General features: G+C 66.1%; 2 protein-coding genes across 5 annotated transcripts; one reads left to right on the forward strand and one right to left on the reverse strand.

The window, feature by feature from the left end:
* Positions 1-659: 659 nt before the first annotated feature.
* Positions 660-14,799, forward strand: IFRD2 (interferon related developmental regulator 2). Of its 3 annotated transcripts, none has more exons than XM_075939528.2 (12): positions 660-849; positions 8,326-8,442; positions 8,754-8,838; positions 9,165-9,289; positions 9,596-9,753; positions 10,805-10,855; positions 11,484-11,665; positions 11,774-11,879; positions 12,144-12,281; positions 12,571-12,699; positions 12,804-12,899; positions 14,545-14,799. In XM_075939528.2, exons 1-12 carry the CDS (start codon positions 675-677, stop codon positions 14,623-14,625), a joined length of 1,443 nt encoding a protein of 480 aa, XP_075795643.2. In that variant the 5' UTR covers positions 660-674; the 3' UTR covers positions 14,626-14,799. The 3 variants fall into 3 exon arrangements, with proteins under 3 accessions (XP_075795643.2, XP_075795644.2, XP_075795642.2); XM_075939529.2 differs by lacking the exon at positions 660-849 and adding an exon at positions 1,309-1,507; XM_075939527.2 differs by lacking the exon at positions 660-849 and adding an exon at positions 7,956-8,074.
* A 136-nt stretch (positions 14,800-14,935) lies between these two features.
* Positions 14,936-18,613, reverse strand: LSMEM2 (leucine rich single-pass membrane protein 2). Of its 2 annotated transcripts, XM_075939539.2 has the most exons (4): positions 18,453-18,613; positions 17,817-17,954; positions 17,334-17,546; positions 14,936-16,692 (listed from the first exon to the last, which is right to left on the reverse strand). In XM_075939539.2, exons 1-4 carry the CDS (start codon positions 18,475-18,477, stop codon positions 16,559-16,561), a joined length of 510 nt encoding a protein of 169 aa, XP_075795654.2. In that variant the 5' UTR covers positions 18,478-18,613; the 3' UTR covers positions 14,936-16,558. The 2 variants fall into 2 exon arrangements, with proteins under 2 accessions (XP_075795654.2, XP_075795653.2); XM_075939538.2 differs by lacking the exon at positions 18,453-18,613 and having other exon boundaries at positions 17,817-18,426.
* Between the last annotated feature and the right edge of the window lie 1,751 nt (positions 18,614-20,364).

Genomic DNA, 20,364 nt, shown 5'->3' on the forward strand with positions numbered 1-20,364 from the left:
TTTGGAGAGGGCCGGGCCTGAGGGATTGTTGGATCATCTTTTGGAGCCCGTGTCTCGCAGCCTGGAGCCCTGCCCCACAATAATTCCTCGAGCTGATCCAGCAGTGGTTCCGTGGCGCCATCATGGGCCCCTCCTCCAAGCAGCCACACCAGCCTCAGCTCTGCGGGGTCCCCCAGCAGCTGTTGTGCCCTGGCAGGGTGACAAGGGAGGGGCCAACATGGGCTAGGGCTGGAAGCCGGCATCACACCTTAGCACTGGGGCATCACATGCGGTTTCCCTCTCTTCCATGCATGGGGAGTTCCCACGCCTGCCTGGCTGGGGCCAGTCCCCTCCTTTCCCCCAGTGTGACCCCAGCCCTGGAGAGGGATCGTGCCAACCCCCATGGCCCTACGCTGTGGGGAGGGAGGGATTCACCGTGGGCAGCGTCCCTGCCATGGGCCAGTCTAGAACCCAGGCCCTGAGCCGGGCTCTGCCACTCTCAGCAGTGGGGCGTGTCCCCCACCACACAGAGGGGGCTGCTAGTGCCGCTGGGACCAGTCACAGGCAGGCACCAGCCCCACCGAGCCTGGGCAGCTGCAGGCTTCAGGACCCAGCCAGCCCTGCTCCCGGGGTGCCCTTCGCTCTGCTTCCCGGCCCCTGCCCAGCTCCCCCCAACCCTCCGGGGCCTGGGGCTCATGTTGGAGCCAATGGGATGGCAGCGTATGTGCAGCAGGGGGCGCTGCAGCCCCAGGGCCTGCTGCTCTGGCCCCCGCCCGGCCCCTGAGCCTGCCAGAGCCCTGCAGCGTCTACCCGCCCCAGGTTCGGTCCTGGCTGACTCCACGTCCCCGCCCCCCGGCAGGCGCAGAGCCGGTGCGTGGGCCAGGTGGCGCGGCAGGCGGGGGGACGGAATCCATAGGCCAGGCGCACGAGGGTTAATCAGCCGCTTTAATCGCGCTAAGTTGCTCCCGGGGCCGGTGCGGTGCTGCCCCCCCGGCCGGGCCCCGCTCACAGCAGCGGGGCCCTGGTTCTCTCCAGCCCGGTCTCCCTGGAGCCCCCGCGCGAGCGGAGGGGCAGCCTGGGGGCGGGGCGGCCGCGTCCCAAGGGCTTTAGGAGCCTCGGCGGGGCTAAGGTGCAAGACGCGGCCCCTGGGTCCAGCCCTGGCCCCGGCAGCGCACGGGTTAACAGGGCTCCGGCCCGCCCGCGCTGCCTGCTGGGACTTGTAGTCCCCGCCCCCCGGCGCGGAGCATCACGGGCCTCGTAGTCCCGGGCGCCCGTCACAAAGCGCGGCGCGCCGCAGCCCCGCCCCTCGCGGACTGCGCCTCCCAGGGGGCAGCGCGGCGGCGGGCGGAGCGCTCCGCGAGCCAGGGAAGATGGTGGCGCCGGCGGCCGCGTGGTTCCCTCCGGAGGCAGCGCCCGGCCCCGGCCGCCCCCAGCCCGCAGCGCGCGCGGCCCGCCCCGCCCCCTGAGAGCGCGCGCCCCGCCATGCCCCGCTCCCGCCGCGCGCAGGCGGCCCGCAAGGGGGCCCGCGGTGAGTCCCCGCCGGGGGGGGCGCGGGAAGGCGGGGGGGCTCCCCGCGAGGGGGGGCGGGTTACCCTGGGGGGCGGCTGCCCCGCCCCCCCCCGCGGGGTCCCGGCCGCCGTGTGGGGTCGAGGTCGCCTGGGAGGGACCGGGAGAGTCTGACAGCTGTTACCGGGCCGGCACGTGGGCAGGGGGCCACAGCTGGGCCGGCACGTGGGCAGGGGGCCACAGCTGGGCCGGCACGTGGGCAGGGGGCCACAGCTGGGCCGGCACGTGGGCAGGGGGCCACAGCTGGGCCGGCACGTGGGCAGGGGGCCACAGCTGGGCCGGCACGTGGGCAGGGGGCACAGCTGGGCTGGCACGTGGGCAGGGGGCACAGCTGGGCTGGCAGGTTTGGGGCAGGGGCCACAGCTGGGCCGGCAGGTTTGGGGCAGGGGGCACAGCTGGGGCAGGGGGGGGGCACAGCTGGGCCGGCAGGTTTGGGGCAGGGGGCACAGCTGGGCTGGCAGGTTTGGGGCAGGGGGCACAGCTGGGCCGGCACGTGGGCAGGGGCCACAGCTGGGCCGGCAGGTTTGGGGCAGGGGCCACAGCTGGGCCGGCAGGTTTGGGGCAGGGGCCACAGCTGGGCCGGCAGGTTTGGGGCAGGGGCCACAGCTGGGCCGGCAGGTTTGGGGCAGGGGCCACAGCTGGGCCGGCAGGTTTGGGGCAGGGGGCACAGCTGGGCCGGCACGTGGGCAGGGGGCACAGCTGGGCTGGCAGGTTTGGGGCAGGGGGCACAGCTGGGCCGGCACGTGGGCAGGGGGCACAGCTGGGCCGGCAGGTTTGGGGCAGGGGGCACAGCTGGGCCGGCAGGTTTGGGGCAGGCTGCGGGTAGGGTGGCGTGTCCCGGGTGCCCCTGGAGCGCGTCCGCACTGAAACCGCAGGGGGGTGGAGGAGGCTCCGCTGTGCCCTGGGCCTTTCCCCCCGGGGCCCTGTGACTGTCCCCACACTCCCTGCCCTGGTCTCCCTGAGCGCGCTGGCAGTTGTGCGCAGGCTGCTGGGGGCTCGCGCCGCTTGCTGCACTCCTCGCTCAGGCGGGCTGGCAAGGGGGCAAGCGCGTCCGGGCTCGTTTGTAAAACACCTGCCCCAGCAAGGGTCCGGTCTGGTCTGTGCCTGGCACTTGCACAACAACACACTGCTACCCGCCCCACAGAGACTGCTCCGGTCTACACTTAGCACAGCCTGATCTAGTCCATCGCACTGGGCTCTGCAGAATCCACATGCCTGGGTGCTACAGCAAGTCCAGCCTCCCCGCCCCTTGGGCCGAGGCAGAGCTAGGTCGACAGAAGAATGTCCCACCGCCTTGCTACTGTCGCTTGCAGAGCTGCAGTCGCTGCCCTTTCTGGCCCCGCGGCTCCGTGACTACTTCCTGTAGCGCTGATGTGGCTCAGTGACTGATTTGGGGTCTCGGGTGGAGCAGTGACTTGAACCCACAGCCCCTCTCATGGTTATCTGTGATGGATTTAGCTGAACAAATCGTGCGTCTTATTGGCTTAGGGCCCTGTGAATTGAAACAGCAGGTGCAAACATGCTTACCTATCGGTGCAGCTCTCTTCAGTTTTGTGCAGTGAGTGTCCCCTTGTAGTGAAACTTGCTCAGGGCATGTATTGAAAATGATGCATGGCATGGTGTATTTACAGGGGGCTCAAACTTTGGCCAAGTACCAGGTATGTACATCCCACAGCAAAATCATGCTTTTTGGCATTTTAAGCTGAAATTGGGGGCAAGAGGGAATGCCTCCAAAATCAGGGCAGCTCAAGGCCCTCTTCAGTAGTGCTTGGAAGTCTGTGCCGACTGCCGATTCTAGCATGCGTGTTCTGCTGTAGCCGAAGCACCCAGAAGTGCCGATAGCATACTGCACCTCATGCTGCAGATAGGGACAGCTGCAGTACGCTTCCTTCTCCTTAATTAGGTAGCAGCCAAAGTGAAGTCCTCAAATTTGTGTGTTAAAATTTTTGGGAGCCGAACCGAGTTTTCATGGGGGGAAATGGAAGTAAGCAAAAGTAGGTCCCATGTGCTCCCACTAACAAAGCTTAGTGAAGGGGAAAGATTTCAGCACAGGAGGGGACTTGGTGGAAGTTCAGGATTCAGTAGAGATGGCCTAGAATATATCCGTGGTTATGTGGTGGCTTCATGCCTCTTACGCCAGGAAAAACAGAAGGATGCTCTAGATCCGTGGGCTGTGTCTAGACTGGCAAGTTTTTCCGCAAAAGCAGCTGCTTTTGCGGAAAAACTTGCCAGCTGTCTACAGTGGCCGCTTGAATTTCTGCAAGAGCACTGACTTCCTACTGTCTGCAATCAGTGCTTCTTGCAGAAATGCTATGCTGCTCCCGTTCGGGCAAAAGTCCTTTTGCGCAAAAGGGCCAGTGTAGACAGCTCAGATTTGTTTTGCGCAAAAAAGCCCCGATCGCGAAAATGGTGATCAGGGCTCTTTTGCAGAAAAGTGCATCTAGATTGGCACGGACGCTTTTGAACTCCTCAGCTGACCCCAGGCTCCACACTGGGCATCGCTGCACAGCTGATCCCAGGCTCTGTGTGGCACTGCCGCTTTGACGTACCCCTTCCTCCCCCCCCCCCTTTGTTGCCTCTGTCTGATAGAGGCAGTGGGGTGGGGGGGGAATCGATTAGTCAACTAGTCCTTAACATCCCTATTGGACACCACAGTTGTAGATCCTTTAGCAAAGTTCTAAACCATGTAAAGGGTTACCTTTGATTTTTGGAACAGACCAACTTTTAATCCCCGTTTCCGATAGTCAGTTAGATAGTAACTGCTGTCTGATTTCCTCCTAAAACAATGGAAGGGTTCGTTTGCTTTGCTTCGGTTGGTGCTGCTGTTCCGAGGTCTTTTCAGCAGCATGGCGGGGAACAGAAACTCAGATGTGCAGAGTACTCTGGGGTGAGCAGAGACTTGATTCTCTCATTTCATTTTTCGGCCTATGGGTTGTGGTAACGTCTTAGAGGCCAGTTATGGACGAGATCCCACTGCGCTAGGCACTGTGGAGACGCAACCAAAAAGTGTCTCTCTGCATCTTTTTGTGTTTGTAACTAGCTGATGGGTTTAACAACACGGTTGACGTGAATGGGACCCTTTTCCAAGTTGACCGTGTCTTTAAATCGTACTTCTTTGTTGAACTACTCCTTTCCAAAGCCCGTTTCTGTTTTCTCTGTCTCCGCTTTTGCTTTCCAGCTCGCTCTTAATCTTGTTCCGAAGTAGCGTCCTTGCATGAAATAATGCTTCAGTGAGGATGCCTTCTGTCAACCAGGGTCCGTTACCTGGCCTATGCTTGCTAGCTCCCGGAGTCTTCCAATGCCCTGATATCTGGGTGCAAACAAGAAAGTCTTGCAGGCTAGGAATGTAGATTCCCGCTTAACCAGTTAACTTTTTAAGTGCTGTGTTTAACTGGTTAACCCTGGAGCAGCCCCATGTTGTGGCAGGCCCAGCTAAGCTGGAGCAGCCCCCCGCTCTGGCTGGGCTGCGTTGCCAATTACCGAGTAAGCATGCCGGTAAGGATGATGCTTACCAGGTAACTGGTTAACCCTTCACATCCCTATTGCAGGCAAAAATGTGTCTGTTCGCAGTGGTTATACAAAGCTGTAGCACTTGCAAGCCACGCTGGTTCTGCTGTTGTGTGGAAGTGTGTCGTCTGAAATCGGGTGCTCCATCTCCTCTCCGTTTCATGTTCTTGGCTGCTAGCAAAGGGCCCGCAATGCTATATACGCCGTAGCAAAGTAGCCTGTTTCTGCCTCACGTAGCTTAGGATCTGGCCCACACAGAAGGCAAGGCGTGAGAGCCGCAGGAGAGCAGGCATACTTGGATGTGTATTTTCAACCTCTGAGACGCAGCAGTAAAGCTTCTCCCTCCGAGACAAGTCTTTGACTATGCAGCTGGTGCTGTCTGCCGTTGAGTGGCTGCCGGGCAGTGCGTTGTTAGCCCCAGCTCTGTTCCTGCGTCGGGGGGACCCTCGCGAGGTCGTTCCAAGGGGAAACACTTCACTAAGCTGGGTGAAAGTTTCAGCTTGTGCCCTGTGCTGTCGCTGACCTAGCCTGGAGCTGTCCGTGCCTCGCCGCTGTAAGAGCCATGGGCAGCGTGCGCCGGATGCCTGTGCGTTCACCCGCGCAGCTGTTCGCAGTATTCCAGACACGCCGCTGCGACGGTGCCAGACCGCCGTTTGCTTACATGCTTGGAAGCCAATGCTGCCCCAGCCCCGTTCCCTCTCTGATGTCCTGTGGGATCCTGTGGAAGGTGGGTCTGCCCCAAAGCGTGGGCAGCCCCTGCCTCGGGCACCGCTCTCCAAACAGCCAGCCAGCCAGAGCTGGGTTTGAACAGGGTGTTTTCTAACATGGCTGTAACACGGGTTGTCATGTTTGTTACATGTTCACAAAGCCCCTTAGTCATTTTCTAGCTACGTACTAGCCCAGGGCTAAATCCAGTCGCCAGAGAGCTGTGCAGGGTGAGATTTGGCTGCTGTGTCCGCTGGCATCTCTGGCAGGGCGCCCTTGGCTCAGGCAGTCCCATCTTGGTTTGGCGAGTGGCCGCTTGGCTCCAGGCCATTTGACGCCCCCTCCCCCGGAAGGTTTCAGAATGCAGATCTCTCCGTGGTAGGTGGGCCTGGCTGTGGTGGGAGAGGGGGCACAAAGAGGCTCTCCCTCCCTCCCTCCCCTGCTGGGGGGGGTCAGTGCTGGGCCGCGTCTGGCCGGCGGGGTGCTCCATTAGCCGATACAGAGCTGCCTTCATTGCTCCCCTGACAGCAGCTTGGGGCCGGGGGGGGGGATAGCGGGCCCCTCGCTGCAGCCAGCCTGGGGAGAGAGTTTACCCCTGCGGAGCTCCGCAGGGGGCTGTTCTAGGGAGCGGAGCTGCCCGCTGGCAGGGAGCTCGGGACAGGTCCGTGTCCCTTTCAGGTTCGAAAGGCCCGTGACCCCCACGTGCGCTTGCAGGGACTTGCTGACTCTGCTTCCGAAGGATCTCAACCCGCTGCCCTTCCCCCGTCCGCTGCTGGGGGGGCCTCGCTGGCCAGGCTGGCTGTGCGCTCGCCCTGCGCCCTGTCCGTGGGGCTGTGCGCCCGGCGCCACGTGGGAACCACCAGAGCGCTACCCCCCAGCAGCATGGACGAGCCGCGCTCGCTCTGCCGGCTGCCTTCTGCTTAGCCTCTTGCTATGGCCCCGGGCGTTAGTGAACTCAAAGGGTGGCCCAGTCCCCTTCCTTAGCTGCCTCCTGCCTCTGCCCCGGGCACCCTCTGCTCTGCCGCTGCCCCCTCTAGGGGAGGTGGCCTCTGTTTACCACTCGGCTTTCCAGGGCCTGCGCGCCTCTGGCCTGTGCACGCGCCCTGCTGGGGCTGCCTGCTGCGGTGCCAGGCTCGCTCGGGGCCGTTCTCCGCAGGGCTGCTCCTGGCTGTTCTCTGGCAGCGGGCACGTCTCTCCTCCCTGTGACGCCACGAGCAGCTGCTCCTGGTCCGTGCCCGGCGTGCCCCTCGGCCTGCCCTCCCAGCAGCTTGGGGCAGGCCCGCCCGTGTGCGCCCAGCTGGCAAGTGGCATCACGCTGTTTCTGCTTTCACAGTTCCCAGCTGTGAGCAATCCCCCCCCATGCCAGGCCCATGGGGCGGTGGATCCAGTTTGCCCTGGGGAAATACAAGGGGCGGGGCTTGCGGGGTGGCTCAGATGATGCCCTTGGAGCCAGCTGGCTCAGCCCCTGCCGCTCCCTCGGGCTCCGGCGCTGCCTTGCTGGGGGGCGCGGGACTGACATGACTCAGACCCGTCTCTGTCCGTGGGCTGCTGCCCAGCGTGCCCTGGAGCCCCCTGCCCACCCTGTGCAGGCACCTCTCCGGCGCGCTCGCGCCCAGCCCACCCCTCGGGGCACCCACCCAGATCCACGGCAGCGGCTCGACTCTGCCTGGCAGGCAGAAGGGGAAACCCTGGGCGCTTGGTTCTGGGCTTCCCCAGCCATCAGCAACCGGCTGCCTCCCCCACGCACCCCCGTTCGCTGTCCACGTGCTCAGAGCCTGCTCCGATCAGCTGGGCCCGTGGTGACCCTGCCGGCCTGGGTTTGCCGTGCCGGGTGGCTGGTGCGCTGGGTGCACCACAAACCAGGACCTGGCCCTGCTCCAAGGGGGGGAGACGCAGGGCCCGGGGAAGCCTGCCAAGGACTCGCTCTTGGCTTACTCGGCACATTCAGCTGTTTTGTGGCCAGTCTTGGCTCCCTGCTCTCTCCTCTCGGCCTGCGTGGGGCTGGTTATCGGCGGCTCCCGGCCTGGCTAAACTGGGTGGGGTTGCCAGTCCCCTCCCTCGCTATCTGCAGAGATGCTGCCCCTTCCCTGGCTGCGTGCTGACCTGCGCTCGCCGGCAGCGCCTGCGGCACGGCAGGGAGGTGTGGGGCTGGCCGGCCCAGCCCTTGGGGTAGACGCCGCACCCGTGGGGCTGCAGCCGGCACCCCGTTGCAGCAGGGGCATGTGGCACCCGCACAGGGCGATGGGCGGCGGGGCGCTCTGCACGCGCACCACGAGGTCCCAGCCTGGAGGAGCCGGCCGCCCCAGTGGGGTGCCCCGTGAGTGAGGCTCTGTGAGCTGGGCAGGGGGACACGGGAGGTCCAGGGGAGCGGAGGGAATTGACGAGATCTCCCTTGGCAAGCGTCTCTGGCACCTTAGATGGGCAAGCCGGGCTCAGGGCTGGCACCTCCCGGGCAGGAGGGTCGTGTTTCTGACTCGGGGTGGGGTTGGCGGCTGAGCCCCAGGACAAGCAGGGCTCCCCAGGCATGGGGCTCCCCTCAGCCGAACCCCCTTCCTCCTCCGGCCCCAGGAGCTCGGAGCAGCGGCAAGGCAGAGGCCCCGGCCAGCGACGACGAGGCAGCCAGCGAAGTGCTGAGTCACTACAGCAGCGCCAGCGAGGGCACCAGCGTCGCTGAGGAGGGCACCGGTGAGTGACGCCGAAGGGGCTGGCCGGCAGGAGCAGCCAAGCCTGGGGTGCTGGAGCTAGGGGGTCTCGTCAGCCCCTCTTCTCTGCTCCACTCGTAACGCTCGGGGCCCGCTAACTCCCGGCCTCGGCTGCGTGGAGTGCTTTGCCGGGTGGGGCGCGAGGGCTCTGGCTGGCCACGCCGTGGCCTCCCGGTCGCGCCCCCGCAGCGCAGTGGCTGTGGGCAGGCGGCACCCGGCTGTTTCTCCTTCCCGGGGCCGGGCGCGGAGGTTGGCCGAGTCCCGGGGGCCACTGACGCCGGCTGCCGCTTGCAGGGAGCGATGGGGTGGACGAGCAGGCGCAGCAGGAGGAGGTGGAAGACAAACTGAAGGAGTGCATCGACCACGTGAGCGCCAAGAGGTGAGACCGGGCCCAGAGCCCCGCGGGTCCCTGTGCTCTGAACGGGCCGGCAGGCGCGGCCGGGTCCCAGCCCCAGCTCCCCTCCTGTCCCGCCGGGAGGGGTCTGTGACCTGATGGGAGCCGTGGGTCCCGTCCCGTCCCGTCCCTGGGCCTCTCCCAGCCGCAGCCAGACGCGGCAGGGCTCCCCGAGCGGCTGCGGAGCGGCCCTTGGACGTGTGCGCCGGAGCCCTGGGCGCACAGCCCTGGCCAGGCAGCCTACGGGGAAGGGGCTGGCCCTTCCCAGCTCACCCTCGCCCTCAGCATCTAGCACGGGGTCTTGTTTCCAGCTCCAAGACCCGGCAGGCGGCGCTGGAGAGCCTGCGCCTGGCTTTCTCCTCCAAGCTGCTTTTCGACTTCCTGCTGGAGCGCCGGCTCACGCTCACGGACTCCTTGGAGAAGTGCCTGAAGAAAGGTACGGCTGCCCCTGCCCGTCCAGCCCCCCCTAGCGGGGCCCCGTCTCCCCTGCAGCTCCAGGCGGGTCGCCCGCGGAGAGAGGGGGCAGCGGCCCGAGGGGCAGACCAGGCAGAGCCTCTGCCCACCCCGCACCTTTCCCTGGCCGGGCGGGCCAGCCCTCATGCAGGAGCCAGCCCTGCCGGGTCTCGGCTTCGCTCCGCTTGAGCCCCGCGGCCCCGCCTGCACCCGCCCGGGCTGAGGGGTGTGAGGGCCCCTGCTGGGGGGAGAAGCTCTTGGTGCTGATGGAGGCTCTTGTGCCCGGCAGGCAAAGGGGAGGAGCAGGCCCTGGCTGCTAGCGTTCTCACACTACTGTGCCTTCAGATGGGCGCGGGGCCCGAGGGGGAGGAGGTGTTCCGCAGCCTGAAGCCCCTCCTCCTCAGCATCCTGATGGACGCCTCGGCCAGCCCCGTCGCCCGCCAGAGCGTGAGTAGCGAGTCGGGGGCGGCACCGCTGGGACGCGAGCCGTGTGGAGGCGGCGCCGGGTTTCCACCCCGCCCCTGGGCAGCGCTGGGACGCGAGCCGTGTGGAGGCAGGTGCCCAGTTCCCACCCCGCCCCCGGGCAGCGCTGGGACGCGAGCCGTGTGGAGGCAGGTGCCTGGTTCCCGCCCCCGGGCAGCGCTGGGACGCGAGCCGTGTGGAGGCAGGTGCCCAGTTCCCACCCCGCCCCTGGGCAGCACTGGGACGCGAGCTGTGTGGAGGCAGGTGCCTGGTTCCCGCCCCTGGGCAGCGCTGGGACGCGAGCCGTGTGGAGGCAGGTGCCTGGTTCCCGCCCCTGGGCAGCGCTGGGACGCGAGCCGTGTGGAGGCAGGTGCCTGGTTCCCGCCCCTGGGCAGCGCTGGGACGCGAGCCGTGTGGAGGCAGGTGCCTGGTTCCCGCCCCTGGGCAGCGCTGGGACACGAGCCGTGTGGAGGCGGCGCCCGGTTCCCTCCCCCAGGCAGCGCTGGGACACGAGTCATGTGGAGGCGGCGCCCAGTTCCTGCCCCTGGGCAGGGCTGCCCTGAGCTAGGCTGCCACCGGGTTGTCAGCACAGCCCCAGAACTGCACACCGGCCAGGCCTGGAACCGGGCACCTTCCACCAGCCCCACTTCCTCAGGGAGAGCAGCTGCCAGCGAGGACATGGCCGGGCCAACCTGCTTCTGGACTCGCTCGGGCTGGGCCCCGGGGAACGGCCCAAGATGGGGGCTGCGTGGAGCTGGGACAGATCCCCCCGTCCTTGGTCTCTTCCCGTCTCCGCTGTCGGTCTCTGCAAGGCCGGCTGGGGGCTCAGCGGCCCCCTGTCCAGCCTGCCTGGCTCCCTGGGCAGGCCCGGAGCCCCCTCCCGAGCCCCCGGGCAGCGTGCCTCGGGCCAGCAGGCGGCACTCAGCCCCTGCTGTGCTAGGGGCCGACGCGGGCGCCCAGGCTCCTGGTCGCGTGGCTCAGACACTGGGCAGGGCCTGGCCCGCGCTGCGTCCATAACCTGCTCCTCTCTCCGCAGTGCGCCATGGCCCTGGGGATGTGCTGCTACGTGGCTGCTGCGGACGTGGAGGTAACTGCCTGCGAGCGAGCACCCACGGGTGCCTGAGACAGAAACGCCGAGGGGGCTGCTCTGCCCCCCCGCCAGAGGCACCGCGGCTCGGCTGGCCGCGCCAGTGGAAGCTGCTCTTAGCCCGCCCTGCGTGCAGGGCCGTCGTGCGACCCGGGGGCTTCCCTTTAGCCAGTCCCGAGCTGTGACCTGGGCCTGAGGGTCCCGCCCGGGGGGCTGTGAGCCTCAGGGGTTATCAGAGCAGCTGTCCAGGGGAGAGCCGTGCTGGGGGGCGCCCTCGGGGGGGACCAGGGAGCTGGCTGCCGGGTTGCATAGGATCTGTCAGTCTTGAGCCCCCATTTCCCGTCCCCTCCAGCTGCTGCCGGCACCCCAGGCAGCAAGGGGCTGGGGCTGGTCTTTGTGAGCAGGACAATGGGGCAGCACCAGAGGGCCTCCCCCCCCCCCCTCCCCCCCCCCCCAGCGGCCCATGGGGGGCGGGGCCTGTCCAGGGATTTCCTGGAGCTGCTCTAGAGAACCAGCTGCTGGGCCCGGCAGCCCCAGCTGAGATGCGCTGCTCAGAGGCTGCTGCTGGGCCTGTTCCTGCCCTTCAGTTCCCCGGCCATGTAACCCCCCCCCGTCTCTCCTGCCCTAGGACCTGATCTCCTGCCTCGCCTGCTTGGAGGGCATCTTTGGCGCGTCCTGCCAGGAGGAGGGCAGCCCTGTCCCCGCCCACCACAGCCCCCCCCTCCAGACGCTGCACCGCAGCGCCCTCCAGTCCTGGTCCCTGCTCCTCACCATCTGCCCCGGCTCCCGCATCAAGAAGATCCTGGACAAGTGAGTGACGTGGCGCTGCCACGGAGCCACAGGGCCGGCCCACGGGCCGGGGGTAAGAATGGGGAGACTCCAGCCCTGCCCGGCCTGAGCCCCTCTCTCCTGCCGCAGTCACCTGCTCACGCTGCCGCTGCTGCTGTCCAGCGACGCCGTGGACCTGCGCATCGTGGCGGGCGAGAGCATCGCGCTGCTCTTCGAGCTGGCCCACGAGCTGGAGGTAGGGCCGGGGCACCACGGGGCTGGGGCGGGCTCAGCGCTGCGAGGGGGCTGGCGGGCTCTTCCCGCTCCCCGTGCTCCTGGGGCCCCGTTCTGCCCCGGCTGCCACAGGTCACAGCCCGGGATGCCCAGGGCGTGGGGATCTGCCCCGTGGGCGGGGCCCATTGGCAAGGCTGCCAGCTCACCCCGGGCACGGCTCCTCCCTGCTCCCAGCCAGGCCTGGGGCGGCGAGGGGGGTCCCACCAGCCCGTCTGCTCCCGCGCAGGAGGAGTTCTGCTACGAGGGCACCGACCTGCTGTGCACCAAGCTCAAAGCCCTGGCCACCGACAGCAACAAGTACCGGGCCAAGACCGACCGGCGCCGGCAGCGCTCCATCTTCCGCGACGTGCTGCACTTCATCGAGGTGCCCGGCTGGGGGCAGGGCAGGGGGAGGCTGCTGCCAGCCGGTCCGGGGGGGGGGGGGGGGGGGCGGCAGGGCAGCCGGTCCGGGGGGTTATAAACCTGCAAGCTGCTGCGGCCTCAGGCGGGCACCTTGGCCCAGCAGCAGGCCGTGGGAGAGCTGCCAGCTGGCTTCTGCTGCTGTGCGGAGCGCAGGCCGTGGAGCTGGGAGCCGCTTTGCCCAGTGGCTGGGGGGGGGGCAGCCCTTTCCTGGGCTCCTTGGCTGCCTGCTGATGCCCCCGCTTGCCCCCCAGAGCGGCGAGTGCCATGAGGAGACCATCCGGTTTGGCTTGGAGTGCATGTACGTGGACAGCTGGGTGCGGCGCAGGACGTACCACGCCTTCAAGGAGGTGCTGGGCTCCGGCATCAGGCACCACCTGCAGGTACCAGCCGGGGAGGTGGGATCCGAGACCCCCTGGTAGGGGTGTCTCCTGGCAGTGGGGGCTCACGGCCGGGGGCTCATCGCCTGCTCTCGCCTCATCCCCAGAACAACGAGCTGCTGCGCGAGATCTTTGACCTGGGGCCCCCCTTGGTGCTGGACGCGGCGGCTCTCAAAGCCACTAAGATCTCCCGCTTCGAGAAGGTATGTGCCCCGCCCCCACCTCTGGGGGCCAGTGAGCCGAGGGGGCAGGCGCTGGAGAAGGCTGCGCGTGGGCCGAGGGCTGATAAAATTTGCGGATGACACAAAGTTGGGGGCTATTGCCAATTCAGAAAAGGATCGGGATATCATACAGGAAGATCTGGATGATCTTGTAAATTGGAGTGACAGCAATAGGATGAAATTTAATAGTGAGAAGTGTAAGGTTCTGCATTTAGGGATTAATAACAAGAATTTTAGTTATAAGCTGGGGACACATCAGTTGGAAGTAACGGAGGAGGAGAAGGACCTCGGAGTCCTGGTTGATTATAAAATGACTATGAGCCGCCATTGTGACATGGCCGTGAAAAAGGCTAATACGATCTTGGGATGTATTAGGCGAGGTATTTCCAGTAGGGATAAGGAGGTGTTAGTGCCATTATACAAGGCATTGGTGAGACCCCATTTGGAATACTGTGTGCGGTTCTGGTCTCCCATGTTTAAGAAGGATGAATTCAAACTGGAACAGGTACAAAGAAGGGCCACTAGGATGATCCGAGGAATGGAAAACCTGTCTTATGAAAGGAGACTCAAGGAGCTTGGCTTGTTTACCTTAACCAAAAGAAGGCTGAGGGGGGACATGATTGCACTTTTTAAATATATTAGAGGGATAAATACCAGGGAGGGAGAGGAATTATTTAAGCTTAATACCAATGTGGACACAAGAACAAATGGATATGAGCTGGCTAGTAGGAAGTTTAGACTTGAGATTAGACGAAGGTTTCTAACCATTAGAGGAGTGAGGTTCTGGAACGGCCTTCCAAGGGAAGTAGTGGGGGCAAAAGACCTATCTGGTTTCAAGATTAAACTAGCTGGGTTTATGAAGGGGATGGTTTGATGAGATAACAGGATCTTGGTAACTAATTGTCCATTCATTATCAGTGGGAATAGGTCAATGGAGGGATGATAGGAGTTACTATAGAGAACTTTCTGGGTGTCTGGCTGGTGAGTCTTGCCCACATGCTCAGGGTTTAGCTGATCGCCATATTTGGGGTCGGGAAGGAATTTTCCTCCAGGGTAGATTGGAAGAGGCCCTGGAGGTTTTTCGCCTTCCTCTGTAGCATGGGGCACAGATCACAGCTAGAGGATTCTCTGCATCTTGGGGCCTTCAAAGTATTTGAAGGCTTCAATATCTGAGATATAAGTGAGAGGATTATTCTAGGAGGGGTGGGTGAGATTCTGTGGCCTGCACTGTGCAGGGGGTCAGACTAGATGATCATAATGGTCCCTTCTGACCGTAAAGTCTATGAGTCTATTACCCCCGAGCAGCGGGACTCCAGAGCCGAGCAAGACGGGGGCTCCTGGGGCCAGGGACCTGGCACCTGTGGTGGTGGGAGCTCTGGTCATGCAGGACTGGGCCTGGCCACCTGCCGGCTGAGAGGGGAAGGCGCTGGGTCCCGGGGAGCGAGCCCCAGCCCTGTGGCTGGACGTGGAGCTGGAGTGCCTGGGTAATGGGTGGGAGACCAGGAAGAGCCTTCCGGGTTGGCCGAGGGAGCTCCCCGCGCCGGCACTGCCAGCAAGCGAGCTACCTTGGGCCTGGCCGGGGTAGTTGAGTCCTGCCTCCCCCCGCTAATGTCCCCTCTCCCCCCAGCACCTGTACAACTCGGCTGCCTTCAAAGCCCGGACGAAAGCCAGGAGCCGCGTGCGGGACAAGCGAGCCGACGTCCTGTGAGGGCCGCTCCCGCCCCAGCCCACAGACCCGGACCACTGTGACGCGGGGGGAGCCGGGGGGCGTGCAGCCCTCCCTGCTCAGCGGCTCCGCCGGCCCCTCGCCCCAGCCCTGGGGCCTTTATGCTGCACAGACTCGCATTGAAACGGCCAGGCCGGTTGCCCCGGCCAGACCAGGCGCCAGGGCCTGCTTTTATTTTTTTAATCAAAAACGTCAGCGGGGCGGGGGGGGCTCTTCCTGCCTTTCAGCTGGTGATTTTTACCTGCCTCGTGCTGCTGCCCGGGGCCGGCCCGGTGCTGAGCCCTGGAACTGCGTGTGCTCCCTGCCCGGCTGGGCTGGCTGGGCCGAGTGCCGTGAGACTGGGAGATTGACGTGACTGTACGTGTGTGGGGGGGTCGCCCCTGCCCCCGCCCCCATACACCCATGCTTGCACTATGCCCCCCGCCCAGGGGCACAGCAGCAGTGGGCGGGTGCGTGGGGCCAGTGCCAGGAGGGTGGGACATGGGGGGTTTGCCCAGGGCGGGCGGAGAGGGAGGTGGCTGCTATGCTGGCCCCAGTGTTCCCAAGGGGGAGGGTGACCAGCAGCGAGTGGAAAATCTGACAAAGGCTCCAGGATCAAGCCTGGGCCTAGCCCCGGCTGAGCCTCTAACCCCTGGGGGCGGGTTCCTGGGGCTGTCAGCCATGTCCCCTCTTGCCTTGCTTGGCAGGTGCTGGGGGGGGGGGCAGTTAAAGCCAGGAAATGCTCCCCTCCCTCTGTGCCCCCCGGGATGGAAACAACCCCCTGGGATTGGCTAGGCTGCACCTTCACTTTCTTCTGTGACCCCTCGCCCCCTGAGGGGGGATGGGGCCGGCCTGGCCCTGGGCTGCAGCCCCTCTGCTGAAGCACTTTTCGGGGGCTCCCTGCCCCTGCAGGGCCCCAGGCTGGCTGCCTGGGCGCATCCCAGGGGCTGCCGGGGTGCAGGGGCCCTGGCAGGAGCCAGACGGGGGCAGGGGCAGTGAAGGGGCAGGGGCAGGCGATGTGGGGCAGGGGGCAGAGCCCTCAGCCTGCTGTCCTGGGAGCCCTGGGCCCGGGGGCTCGCCCTGCCTGGGGGCTGCTGGAGTGAGTTTGTCTTGCGATTGCTGATCATTAAAAGGCAAAGGGGTGAGGCTGCCTGGCCTGCTTTGGGGGGTGGGGGCCTCATGCCTTTTGAGAGGGCCAGGGTGCTGTACCACCCCCTCTGTGCCAAAGCAGGGCGGGTACCCTGTCAGCCCTGCCCACAGCCCTCCTGCCCTGTAAGGGCTGCTGGAGTCGGGGGGGGGGGGGGGGAATGCTAGCTACCCTGCCTGGCATGGGGGGGGCAATTGTACTGCTGGGTCCTGTGGCTGCCAGGGCAAGCAGGAGCCAGTCTGCCCCCCAGAACAGCTGGAGCCCTGCCCCCTTGATACCCAAGCAGAGCTGTGTGGGTCTGAACTGGGCTGGTGCTGGAGCATCCACCCCCCGGCCTGGGTAACTCCCTCCATGGGCTACGGGCAGGAGGGGCCGGGCCGTGGGGGCCTAGGGCTGCTGCTCCTCGCTCTGCTGGTGCTCCCCAGTCCTGCAGCCCCCTTGTCCCGGCCCTAAGGGGCAGCCTCCGCATGGCTGAAGCTCTGGCTGTGCTTGGCTGGTGTCCGCAGCTGGGGCAGAGCCAGCCTGGGCAGCACCTGCCGAGGTGGGGACCCTGTGCTGGAGCCAGGCTTGGTGGCTGGGCCCCAGGGGAGGGGAGGCTGGTGCGGCGTTCTGGCCACGTACAGAATCTGAAGGGGGGAGGGTTAATAAATAAGGTGCTGGGGTAACGCTGGGGATTCCTACCCCCACCCTTCAGTCCTTCGCAGGCTGCTGGCCCCGGGACCCCGCCCGCCTGCTGTCCCCTTGCCCCATGTCCAGCAGGCAAGGCCTGGCTGGGGCTCGCCGGGCAGCTCACGTCTGGGCCTCAGGCGCGCTGGCGTTCAGCCACTTCCACAGCTGCAGGCTGGTGCCTCTCATCTGCCGCACCGACTCCTCCTGGGCCTCCAGCCAGCGGGCCAGGACCCGCAGCGACTCGCTCTGCAGGACTGGGGGGAGAGGGAACCGTGGGTGGCGCTTCCCCCCAGCCCTTCTGGCCCGTGGCCAAGGCAAGAGCCACGGATTCCCCACCCCGGGCCTCGAACTTGGGGCCTGCTGTGCTGCAGCACCCCCCATGGGCAGCCTGAGCTCAGCCAGGGCATTGGGTGATGCCCAGCGACTGCCCTCAAAGCCAGAATCCCACCCATTGGCACACAGCTGGTGCTGCTGCCCATGCCACCTGCTGGCCCTGCTCTGGGAGCAGTGCCCTACGCCACCCACGGAGCCGGGGGGGGGGGGAGCAGTGCCCCACAGAGCCGGGGGTGGGAGCAGTGACTGCCCCCCCCCCCCACCTGTACCCACCTTGTTCAGCTCGAGGGCACCATGGGCAGAGCTCAACCCCCCTCCCCGCGCTGCAGGGGGATGGCAGGGGTGGGGGGCTCCGCTCTTGCTCCCACTAGGGCTGGGCTAGGGGCCCTCAGGCTGGCCTGTGCCTGTGTTTTCCCAGCATGGCTACCTTGCCCCCCCCCCCCCTCACCCAGGGGCAGTGAGTGCTCTGGTCCCACATGCCCCTCCCCACAGGTCCCACAGGCCCCCCCCCCCCCCCCCAGGTCCCATGTGCCCAGGGGGGCGGAGTGAAGGAGACACGTACCGCTCAGGTACACGGCCAGCGTGGCCAGGGCGAGGCTGCCCAGCACCAGGGCCCCCAGCAGGGTGAGGAGGGCCGGGCGGCAGCAGGCGGGGCGGACACGGGGCCAGAGGGGGGCGGTGCGGATGGCTCGCAGGGTCGGCAGCAGCGCTGGCCCAGCCCCATGGTACTTGGCCGGAGGGGTCCATGGGGTGGTGGAGGGAGATGGACCGTTCTCTGGGGGGGGGAGGAGTTAGAAACAAGTGAGACACCAGCCCCTGGCACGCTGCCACCCCCACAGCCCTGTCTGTGCCTGCTGATTTCCCCCCTGCCCCCCATGCCTGCTGTGCTCCGTGTGATCTCTGCTGCCACGCTGGGCCCTGGTGCCCAGCGCGGGACCCTGGGGAACAGCGGCTCAGGGATCCCCCTCACCCTGGGCCGGCCCTGGGATCAGGGTCCCCCACCCCACGTGGACAAGCCACCAGCCTCAGTGGGGGGGGCGCTCACCCTCTGGGGCCTTGTGACCCGTGGACGCCCAGTGCAGGTCACTGATGGACTCGACCGAGTGCAGGTTGATCTCCACCAGGTTGCCGCTGTTGAGGTCGCTGGGGTCCCCGGCGGGGGAGGCGTCGGCTGCTGCCGGCTCTGTGGGAGGAGGTGGCGCCGTGAGGCCCTCGCCCGCAGCCTGCTCGGTGGCACCGGTGCCGGTTAGCTTCAGCAGCCCAGAGGTGCCAGGCTCGTTCCCTGGGGCATCCTGGCCTAGTGAAACACGCTCCCAGCACCCTGGGGGTATGGCTGGAGTCGGGGGCAGGCTGCCGGTTCCCCAGCTGGCATCAGGCCGTTTCCCTGCCTGGCAGGTGTTGCTACAGCCGGGCGCACCCCGGCACTTGTCTGTATCCATCCTCCACCTTGGGCCGACACACCTGGGCTGGGGGGGGTCCCCCATCTTTCCTGGGCCCCCTCTCAGGCCTGTGCCAGCAGCTGCCTCCTCTGAGCTGCTCTCCCAGGCCTCATGCTGCCCGCTGCACCTGGACCCCTCCCTTGCACCCGGCTGGCTGAAATCCCCATGGAGGCTGCTGGAAGCTGGGCACAGGGGCAGGGGAATGGCACCCGTGCCCTCCAGTCCACCCCACCCCCCCGTACCTTCTCCAGCCTCCCTGGGCATCATTGTGGGCCCAGCGCCGCCGTCCCTCTGCCAGGGGCCGTCCACGGGAGCTGCCGGAGCAGGGCCACAGGTCCCCCGGGAGCCGGCTCTGCCGTCAGCTGCTTGGGCTTAAAATAGGGCCTGAGCGGAGCCCACAGAGGGGCTATAAATAGAGGGGAGTGCGGCGCGGGGGGGGGGGCGCTGGGCTATACACGGGGCATGCCTGGGACGCCGGCACAGCGGGGGGTAGCCGGGGAAGGGGAGCAGCACAGGCCACAGAGGTCAGGGCGGGCCCAGCAGCCAGTGGGGGGGGGGGGGGGGTTGGGCAAGAGGCCCAGCTCATGACGTGACTCAGACGCCCCTTTAGCGCTCTGCCCCCCCGGACGGTGCTAACCCCGGGAGCCAGGCCAGGACGCTCGTCACGGCTGGGAACGCGACGGACTGGAGACGTGTGCGCCTAAGACACACCACCGGGCACGGTGCACGTCCTGCCCAGGCTGAGGCTGGCTCTGGGAGAGCGGCTACAGCAGGTGGCCTGTGGGGAAACTGAGGCACAGCAGCGCACGGGACGAGGCAGGCTGGGCTGGTGGCTAAAGCAGTGAACTGGCACGCATGGGACAAGCGGAGTCAAGCGCTCCCATAGGTTCTTGTCTGAGCCTGGGGAGTCACTTAGTCCCCCGTCCCCCCCCCCAAGCCGGAGGAAGAGTAATTCTGCCTCGGCTAATTGCAGGGCCTGACCCGCAGCGCGGCTGGTAAGTCCCTCGTGCCCACGCATGTGCTCACTGTAGCGCCGGCCTCGTGCCAGGGGGTGTCACGCTCGCATGCAAACATGGCCTGACCCAGCGGAGCCGGGCAGCGCAAGGCGGTGCCGGGACGCCCGGTCAGCGCCCAGCGAGGTGGGGAAACGCCCGGCCAAGGCCCCAAGTGGCTTGGTTGCAGCTCGCTCCCGCGTTACCCTGGCGGTGGAAAGGGGCCGCAGGGTGCAAACCGCCGGCTTCGGTGGTGTCACTGGGCTGGCTGCTTCCTGGCTCTTGGCAAGAAACTGGCCAGACTGGGGCGGGGTATTTGGTGTCCTGATTCCACGTCACAAGGACCCAAACGGTGGCCAAGTGGTTTCCCAGCCCCCGCCCGTGTTTGGCGCTGGGCGGCCTGGCCTGCGCTGTGCTAGCCTGGGACCCCTTGGGACCGCCAGTGCGGCGTGTGCTTAGTGCGGCCAAGCCCGACAGCTGCGAGGTGCCCGGTGTGCGACGGGGGACCAGTAGCTGAGACGCCCGTGGCCAGCAGCCCAGGCGTTGGCGCTCCGGGATCTGTGCAGCGGGCAGGGCACGGCCCTGGCTCTAGCCGAGAGGGACGGCAGAGCCTGCGTTGTGTGTGGCCGACAGAGCCAGGGGCTGACCTGGGTGGGCACAGACAAGGCGTCCTCCCGTGTCCCAGAGCCTCGGCGCCCCCACTGGGTCTGTGCAGGCGGCACAGGATGGCCCCAGGGCGCTAGCTGAGGTGCCCTGCGCACACGTGGAGGAAACACGTTCCATTCGGGGTCACTCCAGTTGTGGGGGCAGGGCTAATAGCCCCGGGGGCGTGGCTAGAGTGGGAAAGGGGAGGTGTGATTGGATGAGCAACCTTTCTGCTTTGGTTGGGGCGGGAACGCAGACAATATTGCCGCGCTGTGATTGGCTGGAGTCTTTTCCTCATCTGATGTCGCTGTCCTGGATTGGTTTTAGGCGGCTGTGAGTGACATGGGCGCTGTAGGCGTGGGGCTGGGGGCCACTGGGAGGAGAGACCACGTGGTGCTTCTGGGCCGGTGGGACACGGGGGGGACCAGGCCCCACAGCTCTGGGTTTGGGAATGAAAAGTTGGGGCCACTCAGGGAGCTCAGACCCGCTGCCCAGAGCCCTCGGCTCAGCTTGCGCC

Source organism: Pelodiscus sinensis, chromosome 11 (genome assembly GCF_052426305.1).
Source record: "Pelodiscus sinensis isolate ZL-2025 chromosome 11, ASM5242630v1, whole genome shotgun sequence".
NCBI lineage: Eukaryota > Metazoa > Chordata > Testudines > Trionychidae > Pelodiscus > Pelodiscus sinensis.